General features: G+C 36.1%; 1 protein-coding gene across 2 annotated transcripts; it reads right to left on the bottom strand.

Moving 5' to 3' along the window:
- Positions 1-7,521: 7,521 nt before the first annotated feature.
- LOC122057644 lies at positions 7,522-9,166 on the bottom strand. Of its 2 annotated transcripts, none has more exons than XM_042619826.1 (2): positions 8,757-9,166; positions 7,522-8,631 (listed from the first exon to the last, which is right to left on the bottom strand). In XM_042619826.1, exon 2 carries the CDS (start codon positions 8,623-8,625, stop codon positions 7,723-7,725), a length of 903 nt encoding a protein of 300 aa, XP_042475760.1. In that variant the 5' UTR covers positions 8,626-8,631; positions 8,757-9,166; the 3' UTR covers positions 7,522-7,722. The 2 variants fall into 2 exon arrangements, with proteins under 2 accessions (XP_042475760.1, XP_042475761.1); XM_042619827.1 differs by having other exon boundaries at positions 7,522-8,618; positions 8,757-9,164.
- Positions 9,167-20,028: the final 10,862 nt, after the last annotated feature.

The raw sequence follows: 20,028 nt of genomic DNA, 5'->3' as shown, positions 1-20,028 counted from the left end.
TATAAAAATAATTTCAACTAAAATAGAAACTAGTGTGACTATGAGTCTATAGTGGTGCAGGTTCTGCATGTAGAGCAAGCAAGGATTAAAGTATCGGTATTGATTGTCGTATCGGTCGATTAAAGTTAAGATACGTATCGGAGGGTATCGTATCGTATCGGAGATACACTAAGATACGTTAAAGATACGCATATAAATAGATAGGAAACACTTTTTTATACACATTTGTATAAAAAATAGTTAAAAAAAGTTATATATAACATGTATTATGCATAAACAGTAAATTGAGAGTATCGCACTAAGAATCCAAGGTTTGTAATTGTCCCATAAATGTAAAATAATTGTTCCCAACCTTGATTTCCACTTTAGTTAGAGAGAAAAATGGTTGGCAGCAACTTTGAAACAAAAACACCTCAAAAAATTATGTTTTTTTAAAAAATTATCCATTTTGGCCATTTTATGACCGTATCGGTGTGTATCGATCGATACATATCGATACGCATCGATACGTATCGATACATACCGATACATACCGATACATATCGAAACGTACATTTCACTTCAATTTTGAATTTTTCATAGAGTATCGGTACGTATCGATGAGTATCGGTGCGTATCGGTGGTGTATCAGTGCGTATCGGTGTGTATCGTAGGATACGTATCGATACATAAGGGTTTTAAAATTTTCATGATACGTATCGGTATGTATCGTGCCGATGCCTATCGATACGGATACGTATCGGCCGATACGGCACGATACGCACCGATACTTAAAACCATGAGAGCAGGTGTCAGGTTTGTTGTCTCGGGATCAACTTATGTCATGCATTTTCTTTTAAATCCCCCTCCCCCTCTCCCTCTCCCTCTCCCTCTCCCTCTCCCTCTAGTGTGTGGGAGTAAAATCCCCTTTGGGTTGTTCTCTAGTTGTGGCCATTCTAGTTGACTTCCTTAAACCAAGAAATAGTTGGTCTAAATTTCGACTTAAAGTCAGTCTTGTTCAATGCACATAATAGTCCTTGGAATACACCCCTAGCTTGTGAATCCTATGCACAACCTGCAACATCATAATTCATAGGGGCTACAACTAAGATAGCATTATAAAATTACACTGAAGCCCAATTTCGATCATTCAAATTCAATCATGAATGATCACTGGTTTACCAATTCCTTGAAGTCTTGATCATCTAACAAAGTCATGTGATTTGCGCATGAAGTGAAGAAGGAACTATAGTGTATGGAGAAGACATAAAAATATCATAATGATGAACCATCTAAAGATCAAGGTCACAACTCTAAGTGGATTAGGCTTAACACTAGAAAACATGATTCTATTATGCAATATTCACACAAAATATGAAGTAATTGCAATAATAGACGGAACTCTTTTTAAATCATCTCTAGAGAAAGAGATATCCGACATAAAAGATAGAATTAGATGCAATAAATAAGATTGTAGGTGTTCGGTCTGAAAGGCCTAATAGCCCTGCAGCATAGAGATGCTTAGTAAAATTACAAGAAAGTAAAAGGTGTCAATCCATTCACACCCATTTTTCACACAAAACACATGATCCATCATCCTACGCATGCTAAAGAAGTTTGAACTTAGTAAGAACAACACCCAATAACAATTTTCTCAAAAATAATATAAACTTTGGATGTGTCTTCAAAGACCAAACCAAACGCCATAATTGGGCACAAGAAAGATTGAAAAAACTATCTTAATCAAAACATTAACTCCAATTTTAGTTGAGAACTTACCAGATCTAGAAATGGTCAAATCCAACAGCCAGGTATAGCATTCCTACTCAAGGGGATCTTGAGGCATGAGAAATATAAGAAGGCAATATAAACATCACTAGAGGAACATTCCAACTATTATTAATAATTTAGTCACTCACCTTGGAAATAGAATAGAGTTTATGAACCGTATTAGGAATATAAAAATTTGGGAGCTATGGAATCTAAGGATCCATCCATATTTGTAACATTTTCCTCATTCCCAACCCTCCAATAAACCATAGATCAAAAGTAGGGCAAAATCTTTGCAACACTATTCAAAACAGTTGATCTTTTTTTAACACATATTGATAAGGTGTGAGGAAAATATTTAACTTTTAAAACTTGAGCTAATAAAAGCTTGAGGTTCGTCCCTTTCGCTTAAGTTTACACAAACTATCCCAAAAACTTAGAGACCACTTGCGATCACTAGAAATCGTACCTTTCCAAAAATCAGAGTTAATAGAATCAAGAGTTGGAAACATTTTTTTTGAAAAAATAAAACATGACATCCAATAGATATGTACAGAGCTTAAAACTAATTTAATTAAAACAGACCTACACCCCCCACCACAAGCTTATCACAAACCTTATTGAGATTAAAACTCTAAGCCCTAGATCTACTTTTAGAACGAAATAGAATAGCCACACAAAGATTTAACACCAAAGAAGCGAGAAGCAAAGCCTTGGAAACCCAAAGAGATAAATTTACTAAACAAATTACAACTTTAAAATTTTTTTTGTTGACCTGATGAATCTTGAAATAAATTAAGAATAGCTAACAATTTATTAGCATCCTCCTCTTTGGCATGACAAAAAATATATATATATATATATATATATTATCAGAAAACAAAAGATAAGTGATTTCAATAGCCGTCCTCCCTAAGTGGATACCTATAAAAAGAGACATATCCTTATAAATATTAATTAAACTAGATAAATCTTCCATAGCAACACTAAATAAATAAGGATTGAGAGGGCAACTTGTCAAAACCCTCTAGAAGGCTTAAGAAGTTCAAAATAGCTCCCTTTCAACTTGATCGAGAAAGTGTAAGAAGACATAAAGGTAACAAATCATGTCACACCACCGTTAACTAAAGCCAAGAAATTCAATAATAGTCCTAATATATCCCTATTCAATTCTATCAAAGGCTTTGGACATATTTAACTTAAAATAAAACTACCACCCCTACCCTTTCTAGTTCCAGGAGTATAAAAGATTTCCCGAGCAATAACTATATTATCCACAATTTCCCTATTAATAACAAAGCAAATTGCAAAAGAAAAAAGACGTGACACAAAAAGGGTTTAATCTATTGGCCAAAATTTTCGTAATAATCTTATAATTAACAATGCTTAAACTAATAAGTCTAAAAGTCTTCATAAAATATTTTATCTTTTTAAGGAACCATAGAAATCAGCGTATGGTTAGTATTAAAGGGAATAAATATAGACTCAAAAAATCCTGCACAAACCTAAAATTATCCTATTTCACAGACTCCCAACACTTGTGATCAAAAATAAAAATAAAAAACGCAAGCACACCATCATAACTAGAGCCTTGTAGGCCTCAATAGAAAAGACCGCAACTCTTTATTTTAAAGAAGTAAAAACCACATTTTCTGACGTCGGAAAATTATAGAGGATTAGGAGGTAGTATAAGTGATCACTTCAAAAGAAAAAAAGAACTCGCCACCCAAAAGAAATCCACCTAAGGGATAAGATAATTCAAGAAGAACTACTTCTTCTCAAAGGCCAAAGGCTCAAATTATGAATAAACTACAAGTATGCATTTTCAATCACTAGTGTAGACTTTATATAGATGAGCATGGAATAACCTTCTAAGCATAGGTAATTTCAAGAATAAAACTAAGACTAATTGGAAAAACAAACATGGGGAGGACAAATAACTATCCAATAAGAAATGACCTTGGGGACCTTGGAAACCTTGAGAGGCATTTTTTACATCTTGAAAAGTGTAGGAACATAATGGTTGAAGTGCCTAAGAAATTCTAGAACCAAATTTGAAAGGAAGTTAGATTAAAAAGATGAATTCTGGAATTCTAACTATTTGCAGCCAGCCCAGATACACTTTACCAAAACAGCCATAACTTCTTTTAAAAAATAGCAAATGAGGCACCTTTTTTTTTTTTTTTTAAATAGACTTCTAAACCTTTCCATCCATATATGGCACGAATTCTAATTTCTTCTAAGTTCGTACAGGTGTCACCGTGAATTTACCCAAAAATCCTGGATTGCAACTTTTATTTTCAGCTTCAATCCTTTGGCTTGGGCTTGTGGGCTTATTGGACTGGGTTGTTGGCCCATTTGAAAATGCTCCTGCATCATTTTCATCAGAAAAAAAAAATCACAGGGCCAACAAACTTTCCACAGAGCTAGGATCAAAAGGGTTAGCACTTGTGAAAATCTCACGAAAATGAGATATTTGGTTAACGTCTCCAGTTAGCAAAAAACGGAGACACTAGGGACTATAAGAAAGTGAATCAACCAATGAAATAGCAATGAAGCGAGAGTCAACATGCACAAAAGTAACTTTAATATCAAATTTCAAAAAATACCACAATCCATCACTCAACTCCTTACAGCCTAAACCTGGTACAAGGCTCAGTGAAACAAAAGATCTAAGAGAGGGAAGAACTCTAAAATACAAATTTAAGCATTGAATTTTAGAGAGAAAAATAATATCGAGTCTATGCTTAAGCACATAATAATAAAGAGCACGCTTAGAGAAGAGGAATGAATAGCATGGATATTCCAAGCCAATACCTTCATAATGGTCAGAAGATTAAAAAAATACTTGACAAGGATCACAACCTAACATGATAAGCATTAAGGCTTCCATCTTGAAATCAATTGGTTCAAAGTGGGGTGGCCTTTTGTGACACTTATGCTTGATAGTTGAGTCACCCACAATAGATGCAGAATTACCTCAATACTAGTCTTTTTGTGGGCTCTGTCTTCGTGGGTGAACCTATTTCATTGAACCAATATGATCAAAATGGATATTTGCTTTTTCATTTCTGCATTTTAAATGATCACCTATTACTCTATCTAGTTATCTTGAAATAACTCTAATGGTGTTGTTTCTGATAGTACATGGGTTGACTGACGGAGTGTCGATGTCAGTCAAATTACTTCGCAATGATATTCGAGAAGACCTCGAGCGAGGACAAGAAGACTTATGCATTATTGTAAGCTTTGTGGCATCTACATGCACGGATAGTTCGGCTTCAATTGTCTCTTTTAATGTAAATGCATTGGTACTATTCTAATCTCAGGTTATGCAGGAAGCGCACAGGAATCAGAAGCTAGGTGTCATCGAAGGTTTGAAAAAAGCAAAGTGATTAGGGTTATTTCTGTCACTATCTGGACTGAATGTGAGGAAAATATTGTGTTTTAATGAAGGGAGTGGAGTGCGGGTAATAGGAACTGTTTTCCATTTTTTATTGATATTCATAATTTGAGAGATATGTTTAATTATTGTATTAAGAAGAACATAAGAAATGGTTTATTTTTTCAATTAATTAGATAGGTTAGCTAGAACTGATTCTTTTGTGGATGGTGTATATTCTGATTTTTTTTTCTATTTGCTTGAATGAAGTCTTTATCTCCCTTATCCAAAAAATAAAATTTAAATATATATATATATATATATAAAATAACATCTTGAATCACTTGGTTAACAGCACCATTAGATAAGCACCCCCAATTCTACCCAAAAATTAAAAATAAAAGGTAAAAAAGCCCAATTAAATTGTGTGGCTGCGTGAGTGTGTGTGTGTGAGAGAGAGAGAGGAACAGTTTTAAGAATCATTAATTGGATCGGTGTTACAATTATGATCAATCCATCTGATTTTGGTCAGTTCCTACCCCAACCTTGGTAGGTTAGGTAGAAGAGGAAGGCTGCCACTAAGAAATATGAACCAAGGAAATTTCTTAGGCAAGATCTACACTATCTTCATGAGGCAATGTATTAAGTAGGGGTGAAACAAGGTTGGATTAAGCCGAGTTTCTTAAAATTCGTTCCTTAAGAGTCATGCCACCTATGAACAAGGGCTTACCAATAACACTTCCAAGAACACTCCAAGCATTCTTGGTCCAAAGGTGAAAAGGAAAATATGGAAATCTAACCCAAACCGGCACAGACTACAACTTCAGGCACTTCAAAGGTATGAAAGGAGAGCAAAGCTTCTGCTACTCCCACCACGGGCCACCTTCCAAGGCAGTGAACTTGTTAACTTTGCAATCGAAAAAGAAAATGAAGAAACTTTTTTTCCAAAAGGGTTACCTCCAGACCACCAATAGGCTTCAAAGGTTTTAGACAATAGCCTTAACCACATAAAATGGGGGTCTTGGCCCAATAAATTGGCCAACACAGGCCTTGCTCTAATGTTCCAGCCCACCGCTCCAAATCTTGTTAGAACAGAACACAACCTTATGCACGTCAAACATCTTGGGCTACATAAAATGAAGAGAAAACCCTTCAAGAATGGCAGTAGAGGAGGAAGAGAAGAGAAGAGCAAATCCTACTTGTTATATTTGCCTTGAATTTTTTATCTGCTTTGAAGAATGGTTCGCTCTAACATATTTTGATAGTGACTTAATGGATCAACCCATGACTTAGAGGAATATATAATGTACCATCGTCTTGTTGAGCAAGTAGTGAAAATTGTTTCGTGTTAGGGTTTCTAGGCCAATTTTCTTGTCGCGATTTGAGTGCTCTTGAGAGAGATTTCCACTGTAATTTTTCTTCAAACATAGTGAATCATCTTCTTCTTCGCTCGAGGATGTAGCAGACCACACTGGTATGTGAACCTCGTTAAATCTCTGTGTTGTGTCAATCTTTGGTCGTTTTTCTTTGGATTTGTTGGTGTTTGCTCTAAAACAACATGCCCTCCATTGCAACGATAATAGAGTCCTCCCAGAATCTTGCCATCCTCAAATTCAGACAAGACACTAGAAAGGGCAGCACTAGCTACAGGCCCTAAGACCTCCAAATCAACATCCACACCAACCCTGGGGCCAAGGAGAGGAGAAAGGACTCAAAGGGGCTCAAGGCCAAAGCCATGGGTAGGAGTAAGGAATCACCAAAGAATAGTTTCAGATGGGGATAGAGCAGAGGGGTTAGGGATGGGGGTTTTTAGATGGGGGAAGACCAAAATTCATTTCCATCTTTACCGTCGAACAATCTTACTTTTAAGGCAATATTCAATTAAATTTTTGAGAAAAAAACTAGGTCTGGGAGCATGGCCTAGCTAGCACATGAGTCTATTTCTATACTTCCCCTATGAATATCTCTATCTCTTATTTGGGGGAGAAGAAAGACAGACACAGGCATCGCTAGCATAGACCATGCTCATGGATAGAGTAGCACTCCCTTTAATTTTGCTCCTCATAATCAGAACCAATTTATAGAGAAAAAAAAATTCAAACTTCAGTCATTCCATTGAAATCTTTCGAGATCCTCCAATCTCATTTGGGGTACATTTCTTTTCCTTTATTGGTGTTTTCTCCTGTTGACCTCATCTGTCTGTCTCTTCTTTTCCTTTTGGTCGAATTTTGGTCCTCTAATACCTATCCAAGAAAAGAAGTTTCGTCCTTTGATTTAACATCTTGATCTATATCGATTAAGGGCATCATTAAAGCAGGCATCCCTGATTAATGTGTGTCTGTGTCTGTCTGTGCCACAGAGAGAGAGAGAGAGAGAGAGAAGACAAGGGATGAACAAAGTCTCCAGAAATCATCAGTTCTTGTTATATCTACAATTCAAAAATCAACAACTCAAAATTCAGCTTCTTTCCCAACCAAATTTTTGTCCTTCCCCCATGTAATTAGAACAAATAAATGAAAATAAATCACAAAAAAAGAAAGAAAAAAAAATAAATAAATTAGCACCATTAACATTAAGTAGGTTTGTTTGGTTTATGGATTCTTACAGGCATAGATGAGCAAAGAGAAATCCAGTTTCTCCTTATCCTTCTGTATCAACTTCTCCTCCAACCACAATCTACTGTCCAATCTACTCCTTGTTCTAAACATAAAAACAGCATAACCAGATGCAGGATTAAAGAACCAATCATGAACATCCCACATCAAATCCACCAACAACCCATCTACAAAGATTGTCTGATTTCCCCTGAAATTCCACTGTAACCTCTTCACTCGAATCACTTTCTTCTTATCGATACAAACCGACAGGACTGGATTCTTCAAGCCCTCATCTTCACAGCTACACCTGATTTGGATATCGTGAGACATTCCAGTGTTGCAGAATTGAGCCTTAGTGGAATAAAGGGGATTTCCAGAAAAATGTTCTCTTCTGCAAACAAGAGAGAATTGGGCGACTGGGATTCCGCTTTTCAATTTCTTGGTGATTACTTCTTCGCTCATATCTCCAAGAAGGAGGCCAAGCTCCGAATCAACCACCACCACCACATAATATCCGCTAGTGGGTTCAGGTCCTGAAGCGTATTTGGCACTAGAGAGATCCCAGAAAGCTTCAATCTTGGAATTGCAGGATTCAAATGTACGATTTCCCTTCTTTTTCCTGAAAAATCGAGCATTTGTGTTGACTCTGAGAGAAGATGATGATAGGTCATCGCCGACGTTGATGCTGAGGCCTTGACCCATGAGGTTGTTGCTCCAGGTGACTGTAATCAAAAGCTGCTTTTTTGTGGAGAGCTTGGTTTTGTAGTGACAGGTCACTGCATTTTGGGTCGAAGGAATCAAGCTTGGGGGACGACAAGCTTGACTCGCCGAGGCCGTACAAGATGAATCAGCTACTTTAATGGCGTATTCGCCGAAACAAGAGGCCATATCTGTCATTGTAGACTGCAGAGACTAATTACCCAGTTGGAACAAAAAGAAATTGTAGATGGTTCCTCTGAAACGGAAAGCTTAGAAAGAGAACAGAGACAGAAATTTGGAGGGCTAAAGATTAGATGCTTTCCCCTTACCTTCAATTCCACGAAGGAAGAAGCAGATAAGAAAATGAAGCAAGCTTTATCCCCTTTTGTCTGCAACTTATCTTCTCAGATACAGATGGGCTGTACTGCTGGGGCAGAGTGCTTTTTGTTCTTCTTTGGGCACTTTTTAAGAGACATAACCAGCAAGGAAGAGATAAAGGAAAGGAGAGAAACCCATTTTCTGGGGCATCCTCTATTTATTAAATACGATTCCCTTGAGAGATCAAAAGATAGCAGCTTCTGAAGAGAGAATGAAATGAAGCTTCTCTTCTCTTATTTGGTTTGTTTTGTTTCTTTTCTTTACTCTACTTTGCCAGTTCATCTGTTCACGGAGGATCTTATGAAACTCCAAATTTTAAAACCCAGAAAGAAAGTATAAATTGCATTCGGACCCGGTCTGATTGTACCAATATTAAGATATGCTCACGTTTCTTTAAAAAAATATAGGAGAGGGTTTGGAAGACGCCAATGTGGTGGGAATCTGCACGTCACGCCAATTATAGTGTGGATAATAGTATCATCCATTTTACCTAAAAATAGAAGAAAAAAGATAACGATATCATCCACATATGAGAGGAAAATAATATTATGACATAATGATTAATCTACTTGGTTAACCAGACGTGATCAAGAACATAATTGGTAAAAACAGGAGCGGAAAAAAAATGGAGATTTACAGTATGGGTTTTAAACACAAACAAAACACCAAATGGTATGGTAAAAACAAATCAATAGAAGAAAGAATGGCAAATGAACGCAAATGAACTCAAACGAACAATAAGGGTTTTAAATGGATAGTTATGAAAAGATTAGGATAAAAAAAAAGACAGTGTACTCATATAAATGAGAGATTATTACCTAAATATCAACATCTAATGTTCAAAACAACTATAACATCTAAAATTAATGCATATATTTTTAGTAAGAAATGCATAAATATATTCCACAACCCATTATATGTTTCAAGACATATCATCCAATTTCATCTTAAGTATATCATCTTAAAACATCAATTACAAATTCATACACCAAAACAAAAAAAGCCTTGTCCAAAATACTATTGAGCAATGTGGCTTGGTTATATTGAGATGCTCATTGTTATCAATATAATCAATACACTCTTAGAGCGATGCATGTTAAGGAAGAGTTGGGGGTCATCGCTTTAGAAATTCTTTTCAACAGATGCATCTGTTTGTAGCTCAAGTTCAGGGTCCATGCAATGAATATGAATTGAAATGTGATATCATAAGAAATGTTGTTCCTCGAGGTAGTTTTACGTCAGCAAAAGAATCAAGTCAATCAGAGTTCGAGAGAGTGGGATATAGCGAATTAAGTAAGTTGTTGTGTTCAACAAGTCTAAAGTAAATATATATAAACAAATAAATAAAAGAAGGGGGTGGATGTGTTTTAAACGTGTTTAAAACAAATTTCTGGTCGTTAGCCCTTTTTCCTTTATTTTCAGGAAACAAATAGCAAATTACATTCAAAACGGGAACACCATTCTAAACGCGTTTTTGCTAACAATGGTCAAGAGAAATCGATGGCCAAATACTCCCCTCTTTCTAGACGAAATCTAGAAAAGACTTGAATATTGTTCTGGCAAAGTTGCTTTCAAGACAAATAGTTCCTATAAGCGTTCCTATAAGCTTGTCCAAATGTTCAACTTTTTTAACATGGCAATCACATGGGGCCCAAAAGTTGTGGATATATAGACCTTTGGGTTTCCACCATATGTGCCATGTTTCAGCTCAAATAATTTTCCAAGTGAAAAAATAAAGTAAAAAATTAGGATACAAGAGTGAGTGGGCTTGCATATATAAATGGTTAAAAGATATAATCAAGGATGTATGAGTTAATACACTGAGGATATTTGATTAAATTGGATCCTAAAATTCAATACGTGGCTTTCTTATCCTAGATCTACTTATTCAATTGTTAGCACCACATCATCCCACTATGTAGCTAAAATTGGTGAACCACCTTGATTACTTTAGGTTGAGCTGTCTAAAGCAATGTTCCCTTTTTTTCATTAGTTATATAATGCAATAATATATGCACTATATCATATGATTAACCCTTGTAAGGGAAAATCTTAGAGCAGCCAAGTTAGAGATCATGACAAAGATATTTCATTCTTTTTCTTTTTATAGGTAGGCTCCCCAATCGTGAGGTGTTGAACTTTGTCAAATGAGCTATCCACTTGGGGTGAGATTTCTTTTTTTTTTTCTTTCATTCATGTGGTGTGATTGATAATGATCTACCATGAGTTCCTAACATTGATGTGATCTACGCTTCTGCCTTTGATGACAATGGCGATGACAATGATGATGACAATAACAATAACAATAACGAAGAAGATGATGTCGAATGGCCGGCCCACAAATTAAAAGTAATGTAGACTTTGGAACCAGCCTCAACCCAACCGACACCCATGATGGTGGTAGTAATAAAACAAAGGAACAAGGAGAGCTAGAAACCTTCATATATGCCATGAACTTATTATCCCCATTCAATGTAGATTGTTTAAAAGGGTGTGAATATTCAAACCATATATAATCTATTTTCCTACATCTTTAAATACAAACACCATCAAGTTGCAACTTGGAGAAGGAACATTAAATTCATTATCAACTTCATAAGCCTTAGAAATAATTAATAGAGGTGAAGGGGGGGCCTTCCTTCTCCCCCTTCACCAACCCCACCATACTAGGAATTAAAACAAGAGATACTACAACAAAACTAATACAAACATCCTACACAAAGAGGCAAAAGTAGAACCCAAAACTAAAACGATAAAAGGATGCAATTTCTGTCAAGAGGACTGAAAAGAGAAGGCTGAGAAATGTCCTTACATCACAGGTATAATACAAATAACATCTATCTATCTATCAAAGGCATTGGCCATAGTAAAAGGATTCAGTCATTAGAAACTAGAAAGATAAGAGCAGTTTCATGGATTAAGATCTCTCCAGCACGAGGTGCTAGAGAGGGACCAGTGAGGCTTTTCTCTCTCTTGTTTCTCTCTCCTGTTTTTTCTCTCCTCTTTCTCTCGTTTTCTCTCTATTTCTCTCCTCAGTGGTCCTTCTCTAGCACCCTCCGTGCTAGAGAGGATCCAAATCTCAATTTCTTTTGGTGAAAAGAATGTTACCGAGTTGCATTCTCTACACCTAGACACAAAGCACCACGAAAAGACACTCCTACTCTTTGGTTGGATGCTTGTGCCCATGCTTCCACTAGCCCAGGTGCTAACACAATGGCCACACGACCAGGTAGCATTTTTTCTCCCACTTTTTTTCTTTTTTGGAAACTAAGAAATCATCAATTAAGCTTGAATAGACCTTAATAGCTAGGTTTTATCTTAAGACTTAAGTCCATTTCTCCACATAACAGAAAAACAAAGATAGTCCCCAGAACCATTGGAGACCAACTGGGCGAGAGAAAATTGGGGAAAGATTCATACTAGACAGAATAGCCAATGGAATCATGGAGTCCTGTAAGATAAATGTGATGCTGGCTAGTGTGGTTTTAAATGCCTGAGGTCGACCCACACTCACTGCCTCACTTTTACTAACTTCTTGAGTACCCAGGCACATGCAAACATTTATGTGAAGTCTATAACTGCCCTGCTAGCAAAGATTCGACTAAGGAAAGAGATGATCCAAATGAATCCCAAATAGGATTAGCCTTCCAACTAACTTCTAGGTGGGATCGGTTTGTTGGTCTGAATGAGAATAATCTTTCTTAAGTTCTTAAATGCCTATCAACTAGGGCTACGTTTGATGTTAAGAAAAGTAGAAAAACAAAATAATTATGTAATTATGATTTTAGTTTTATTATATTTTTTCTATTATTTCTTGGATTATATTAATTTTCTTTTTTTAGGAGTGGTCCAAGAACCACAGACACAGGGAGCACGAGATGATCACAATGCCCCTATTGAAGGTACATGCCCTGTGTCTGGGCTCAAGGATCGCTCCAAGACAACGAATTCTTGCCCAATTTTTTCTTTTCTTTTCTATTGTTTTTTTACCATCCAACCATGACTTGGTAATGTAACAAAGTGCAACCAAAAGAGTGAAATTAATAAACATTTTAGTAGGCAGCCGTCACTTACCTAAACATCCACACACAACGTGAGGGGCGGTAACCAAATGAATGGGAACCCACTTTGATTAAAATTCTTCTTTGGCTCCATATGGTTAACCAACAACTTCCTAACAAACCAACTGTCCCTGAAACAAAAGAACAAAAGACTAGTGATATATACGAAGCTGTCTTTGAAACCATGCATTCTTTATTGCCAATGGGTGTCTTTTAAAATTAAAAAGACTAGTATACTATATATAGAGCTTATTAGAAGCTCCATTTGGTCCCTAGAATAACTGTGCCAAGAATGTTCCTCCTCCGTAGAAAATCCTTAAAGCTAGGCTTCATATATATATATATATATATATATATTTATTTATAATAGTACCCCTGGAAAAGTCCCCCTGCCCTGCCATCCCAACTCAACCCCAACCCCAACCCCAACCCCAACCCCACCCCTCCCCCCACCCCCACGTCCGCAGCCACACCCACACCCCCACCCCACCCCCACCCCCATGCCCAATTGATTTAACCGCTAGCTCTGGAAAAACTAGCGGCTTACCCAACCCCAGCTTATTATTTTGTATAATGAGTAGAGGAACTAGTTGGATTACAAAAGATATTATTTTGTATTTTATATCCATCTCCAATTGATGAAATTTTGATAATTTTACTAAAACTTTGAATTATAGTTTGAGCAACTGGAAGAGCTAGCAGCATATCCAACCTCTTATATACAAAAAGAGTAGAGGCAGTAGCTAAAATTACAAAATATGCCATTTTGTATTTTATATCCATAGCCAATTGATGGAATTTTGGTAATTTTACTTAAATTTTAAATTAAAGTTTGAATAACTTTCCTTGCTCGCTTTGGATTAAAATTTGGCCATTGAGATGTATGTAAGATTTTATATCACATGGATTAACCCATGTACTGTTAAGTGGCAAATAGTGAAGTGTCATACTTCACTAGGCATAGTGTCGCTTACAAAGACCCTTTTCCTTGTTTAAATTATATATTTCTTAGTATTTCTCATATGAAATTATAAAGAAAAAAGAAAATTATTTTACCCATTTCCTTGTTTAAATTATATATTTCTCAGGATTTCTCATATGAATTGTAAACAAAAAAGAGAATTATTTGACCCTTTTGGAGAGAATTATATTCATTTGTCGGCAATATGTTGTGTTCTAGATCAATTCAAATATTAAATCAAGAGAGTAAACCTATTAGATGCTCAAGATAGTATCCATTAATGCCTTAAGATTCTACCACTCTTGTTCAACCCAAACTCTACATGCGTGCATGGACAAAAGATTAGGAGAGCCTTAAATTGATATAGAGCTTTAGCAAGGCACTCAAACCAAATATATTTAATTTTTTTATGTAAAGTTTGTTGGTGGTCCACCCATATCAATAATAAAGAAATAATTTTAGTTAGAGTGTAAAGTTTATGCTTATCTAAGATAACCAATGACGATTATTGAGTACCGACATCTATTTTTCAAATTTTTTTTATTCCTCTTCTTTAATTCCTTGTCTCCTCTACATTTATTTTTTCCTTTATTTTTTTAAGGGAAAAGGTTTTCTGAGCCATCGGAGCAGAATTAGTTAGCACACCTCTCTCTCTCTCTCTCTCTCTCTCTCTCTCTCTCTCTCTCTCTCTCTCACACACACACACACACACACACACACACACACATATGAAATGATCTCACTATCTTCCAATGTATGATACCATTTTTCTTCATTTCATTGGTACACTCCTTTATGTCACTTGCTCAGAAAACCCTCTCTCTTTGTTTTTTTAATAGATTTTTAGTTATACTGTGTATGCATGATTTTCTGTAGAGTATTAGAATGGTTTTGACTAACCATCAATAAAAACGTTATTAGAAACGATATGCATGATTTCATATAGAGTATTGGAATGGTTTTGACTAACCATCAATCAAAAACATTATTAGAAAAACTTGCAAGCAACATATGCATCTCAATTAGTTATGACCTTTGGACTAGGGGACAGCAGCATTTTTACTTTGTATGGAATCAATAGGATCCTCATGATCTTAGCAACCAACAATCTTAGAAGATATCAATTTACAGAAATTTTGAATCAGTAAACATCACCTATAGATCCATGAGCAATATAACTCTTAAGGTTTTTCAACACTCCATGACAAAACTAACAAAGAAAAAAAAATATATGAGACCAGATGCATGTGCTAAACTAAATAAATTTCTAGGAAGGAGTAGGAGTAGGAATGGTACAAGATGATAAGAAGAAGAAGCTCACATCATAATGTGTGCTAAGAGCAAGGAATTTAATCCAAGGGAAAAGTATCAATTAATAATTTTAGTAGCCTGACATCATCATAAAATGGACTTTGGAGTGCCAATGTATTGTCTATTTTACTTAATAACAGAAATTGATAGTTGGGTGGTTTGTCCATTTCCCTGTTGAAACTCCTCAAAGTTGGTCAAATTCCACTCTATGATTGATGAGATCCTTTAATTTGATAATTATGAGTTTGTTTTCATGAATAGAATTTTATTTATTAAAAAAAAAAAATCTGTTAGATTATTTGCAAAACACATACTAGAAGCCAGAAGAACTTCCTGTGGGGCTCACCTAGTGTTGCCATGGCCCACGGCAGGTCATTAGACAATTACAACCATTGGACAAGTAGAGTATTATTTGGTTCAATTGTCAAATTTTAGAGATGAACTCCACCTAACTCTCAATTATCTTTTCAAAAGCTTTTGATTTTTCAATCCACTTCTAAGGGCATGTTTGGCTTAGCTTCAAAGGCTTCAATTACTCAATTTTTAGAAGTAACTTCTAAAAATTATTGGGGGAGTGGGGGTTTAAAATGGGGAGAGATATTAATCATTTTATTCAGAATCTTTATCTCCAACAAGCTCCAAAAGCAAGGGAAGGGATATTGTTTTATTGGTGAGAGAGAAAGGCCCCCACCATATACAAGAGTAAATATCTTTCGATCGCCATAGGAGATGGTATAGATAGCCCACCTCAAAATCCTTGGAGTCGCAGCTAGGTTAAGTGACCTAAAGCTTACAGGTACCAGGCTCACTCACGTATATAATGAAGACTAATTCGAGGTTCAAAAGTAAAATAGACTGATTTTCTTCCAAGGAAGGAAGCAGATTCAAAATTTTAGGTAAGGAATGACAAATATAAAAGTAACAAGCTTATATTCGTAAAATTTGAGAGAAATGTCGACTGGTCCATAGATAGGGACAAATTATAGTACATTATTCTAATGCGCGACATAAACAAGGATGAGTAATCTCTCTAAATAACCCAATATTTTCATAATTTGGATTTATAATTGCATTTTCTATTTGTAGTAGGAAGGACTGGGCTTCCTACGCAACCCTCTCTCATTTTTCCACATGGACAGAGGATTTAAGAATCCCAATTGAGAGAATATGGTCTAGATTCATGACTTGTCAAATTTCAAAATCTAACTGAATCAAATATCCTCTCCGCTCGTGTTTTGACATGCCACATGGTATATACCCATGCATGTGTATTAGTAGTTTATATGGAAATTTTATTTCCCATGAAACATAATCAAGACTAGTCTTGCAGTACACGAATTACAGATATAACAACACAAAAAAGGTGAAAAAGTGCATACTCATTCACCATCGAGAGATTTCCATTAGCCATTAATGTTGATAACCCCTTGCAAGCAAAGCCTTGGAACCTTTAGTTTTCTCTCTCTTCCTCCCTCTTCAGTGCACCTTAGCCATAGAATTATATTGATAGAATGTGGGATATAAGGAGGACCTTTATTTATAATGATCCAAAATGTTTTTCTTTCATTGGGAAAAACAATATAATATATGATTCCAATTTCCCAATTAACCAAACTATAATTGAATGGGTAACATCAGTTAAAATTCAAGTTACTAAAATAATAGTACAAAATCCTTATAATCTCCTACTTAGACCATATGACCACTTTATGATTATCCCTATGATTTGGTTCGATTGTCAAATTTTAGAGATGAACTCCACCTAACTCTCAACTATCTTTTCAAAAGCATTTGATTTTCAATACACTTCTAAGGGCATGTTTGGCTTAGCATTTAGTGGTTTCTATTACCCCATTTTTAGAAGACTAACTTCAAAAATTATTGGGAGGGGGTTAAAAAGGGTTGGGCGATTTAGTCATTTTATTTAGAATCTTTACCACTGAGAAGCCCCAAAAACAAGGGAAGGGATGCTTCATTGGTGAGAGCGAAAGAGAGAGAGGCCCACCACATACGTGGGCAAATATCTTCCTATCTCCATAAAAGGTGGTAGAGCCCATCCCAAAATCCTTGGATTAGCAGCTAAGCTAAGAGAACAAAAACTCAACAAAAGTTTAAAATGAAGACCAATTCGAGATTCAAAAGTTTAAGAGACTGATTTTCTTCAAAGATTGATTCAGAATTCAGGTAAAAAATGACAAAAATGAAAATAATGAGCTTATATTGATAAAATTTGTGAAAAATGTCAATTGATGCGTAGGCAAGGATAAATACCCCCTCCATTCATGTATTGACATGCATCATGTTGTATATTCATTCATACCTATTAGTGCTTTATCCATTACTATGCACTCTCTCAACCCATGGATTTTTCAAAGCTCTAATTTGTAACTTTGTAAATTCATTCAGGCTGAGTTTTGATGTCTATAGGATACCTTGAGATCTATCTGTTCACAAACTTGGGTCCCACTCAAATTGCCACATTTTTTTTATTAGAAGAGGTCAAACAGGAAAGCTACATAGAATTCATAGTTCTGTACAAAATATTGTTTCCTTGATTAGGAATTTCCTAGTCATTGCCTTATTGGCGTGCAATATGCTTGACAAAAAGGTTAAGATTGTTGTTATCAAGTTTTTACACAAAAATTGGGTATAAACAAAAATATGCTTTATTTCGAAAAAGTGATCCATAGCCAAGCAAAACATTGTTAGTGGTCATCAAAAGTTCAAGGTCTTCCATATCACTCCATATCTCGTTGATTTCTGTTAAGTTTGTCTCAAATTCTTGACCCATTTTGAAGATGGACACAATCTGACATATTTTGGTGGCGACCCGAATGGGAATTTTTCTGAGACCTGTGATGGAAGCAAAGGGGTTGGGCCGATAGGCCCAAGCCCGGAGCCTATCACTGATCTCGTATGGGGGTGCGAGGGCTACACCTCCGCGGTATGGTTCGATCGAATCGACCGCGACCCGATGGGTCGACCCTCGATTTGGAGTATATATAATGTACTATTGCTTGTTGAGAAAGTTATTGTATTCCAGGGTTTTCACGTAGCTAGGGTTTCAGGGCGAGTTTTTTCTCGCTGCTGCTAAGGTGTAATTTCTCTTCTGCATAGTGAATCATCTTCTTCTTCGCCCGAGGACGTAGCACACCACTCTGGTGTGTGAACCTCGTTAAATCTCTATTGTATGGATCTATTGTCTTTTTATTTTTTATGTTTCTTGGTATTTGATCTAATAAACTGGTATCAGAGCTCTAGGTTACTTTGATCCATGGCTTCAACGAAATACGATATTGATAGGTTTGACAGCAACAACAGTTTTAGTTTATGGCATGTTCGAATTATGGTTGTTCTCACATAACAGGGTTTGAAGAAAACCCTATTTGGGAAGGCGAAGAAACCTGCAACTATGTCCAATGATGATTTGAACGATTTGAATGATAAAGCCCTTTCAGCTATTCAGTTGTGTCTTTCGAATGATGTTCTATAGGAAGTTCTCTCAAAGAAAACGGCTGCAGAATTATGGGTGAAGTTAGAGAACCTCTACCTCACCAAATCCCTCACCAATAGGTTGAGATTGAAGCAATAATTGTATACCCTTCATATGAGTAAAGGTACTTCTATTAAATCCCACATATCTGAGTTCAATTCTATTGTTACTGATTTGAAAATGAAAGACGTTAAAATAGACGATGAAGATTTGGTCCTATTATTGTTATGTTCTCTGCCTCCATCTTATAAGCATTTTAGGGATACCATGATTTATGGTAGAGAGACAATCTCTATTGAGGATGTCAAAACGAATCTGCAAAGCAAGCAGAAGATTGATGATGAGTTGACATCTACCAATAAATCTGATGGTGTTGGTTTGGTAGCTAGAGGAAAAACAAATGAAAGGGGTTCAGATGGTGACAAAAAGAAGGCTAGATCAAAATCTAAGCACAAGAATTTAACCTGCAATTACTGTAAGAAAAATGGCCATATTAAATATGAATGCTATAAGCTTTTAAATAAGCAGAAGGTAGGTGGTGGTACTCAAAATCAACAGAAAAGAGATGATTCTGTAAAAGCTAGTATTACTAAAGATGAGAGTGAGTCTGATATGCTTTTGGTGACTGATGATAAAGTTAAATAACAGGATGAATGGATTTTTGACTCTGGTTGTTCCTACCATATGTGTCCCAATCGTGAATGGTTCTCCACTACGAATCAGTTCGAGGTGAAGTTGTGTTGATGGAAAATAATACTTCTTGTAAGATTATTAGAATGGGAACGATCAATATCAAGATGTATGATGGCATTGTCAGAACCTTGTCTAATGTCAGCCATGTCTCTGATTTGAAGAAGAATCTCATCAGTTTAGGAACTCTTGATTCAAATGAGTGCAAGTATACAGCTGAAGGTGGAGTCATGAAGATCAGCAAGGGTGTTCTCTTATTGATAAAAGGAATCAAGGTTGGCAGTTTGTATGTGTTGCAGGGTACTACAGTCACTGGTTCTATTACAGCAGCTTCATCATCTATGTTTGAATCAGATGTCACAAATTTATGACACATGAGGTTAGGCCATATGAGTGACAGAGGGATGGCATCATTAAGTAAAAGGGACTTGTTGTGTGGTCAGAGTACAGGAGCAATGGAGTTCTGTGAGCATTGTGTGTTTGGGAAGCAGAAAAGAGTTAGTTTCAGTACTGCCATTCACATGACCAAGGGAACTTTGGACTACATTCATTCAGACCTATGGGGGCCCTCCAGGGTTGCTTCAAAGGGGGCTGGTGCAAGATACTTGCTTACTTTCATTGACGATTTCTCTAGGAAGGTTTGGGTCTATTTCTTGAAACACAAAAATGAAGTATTTGTCACTTTCAAACAGTGGAAGAATTTGCTT

The sequence above is a fragment of the Macadamia integrifolia genome, chromosome 12 (genome assembly GCF_013358625.1).
Source record: "Macadamia integrifolia cultivar HAES 741 chromosome 12, SCU_Mint_v3, whole genome shotgun sequence".
Lineage (NCBI taxonomy): Eukaryota > Viridiplantae > Streptophyta > Magnoliopsida > Proteales > Proteaceae > Macadamia > Macadamia integrifolia.
The sequence above is the reverse complement of the archived record's forward strand: the minus strand, read 5'-3'. Positions and strand labels throughout refer to the sequence as shown.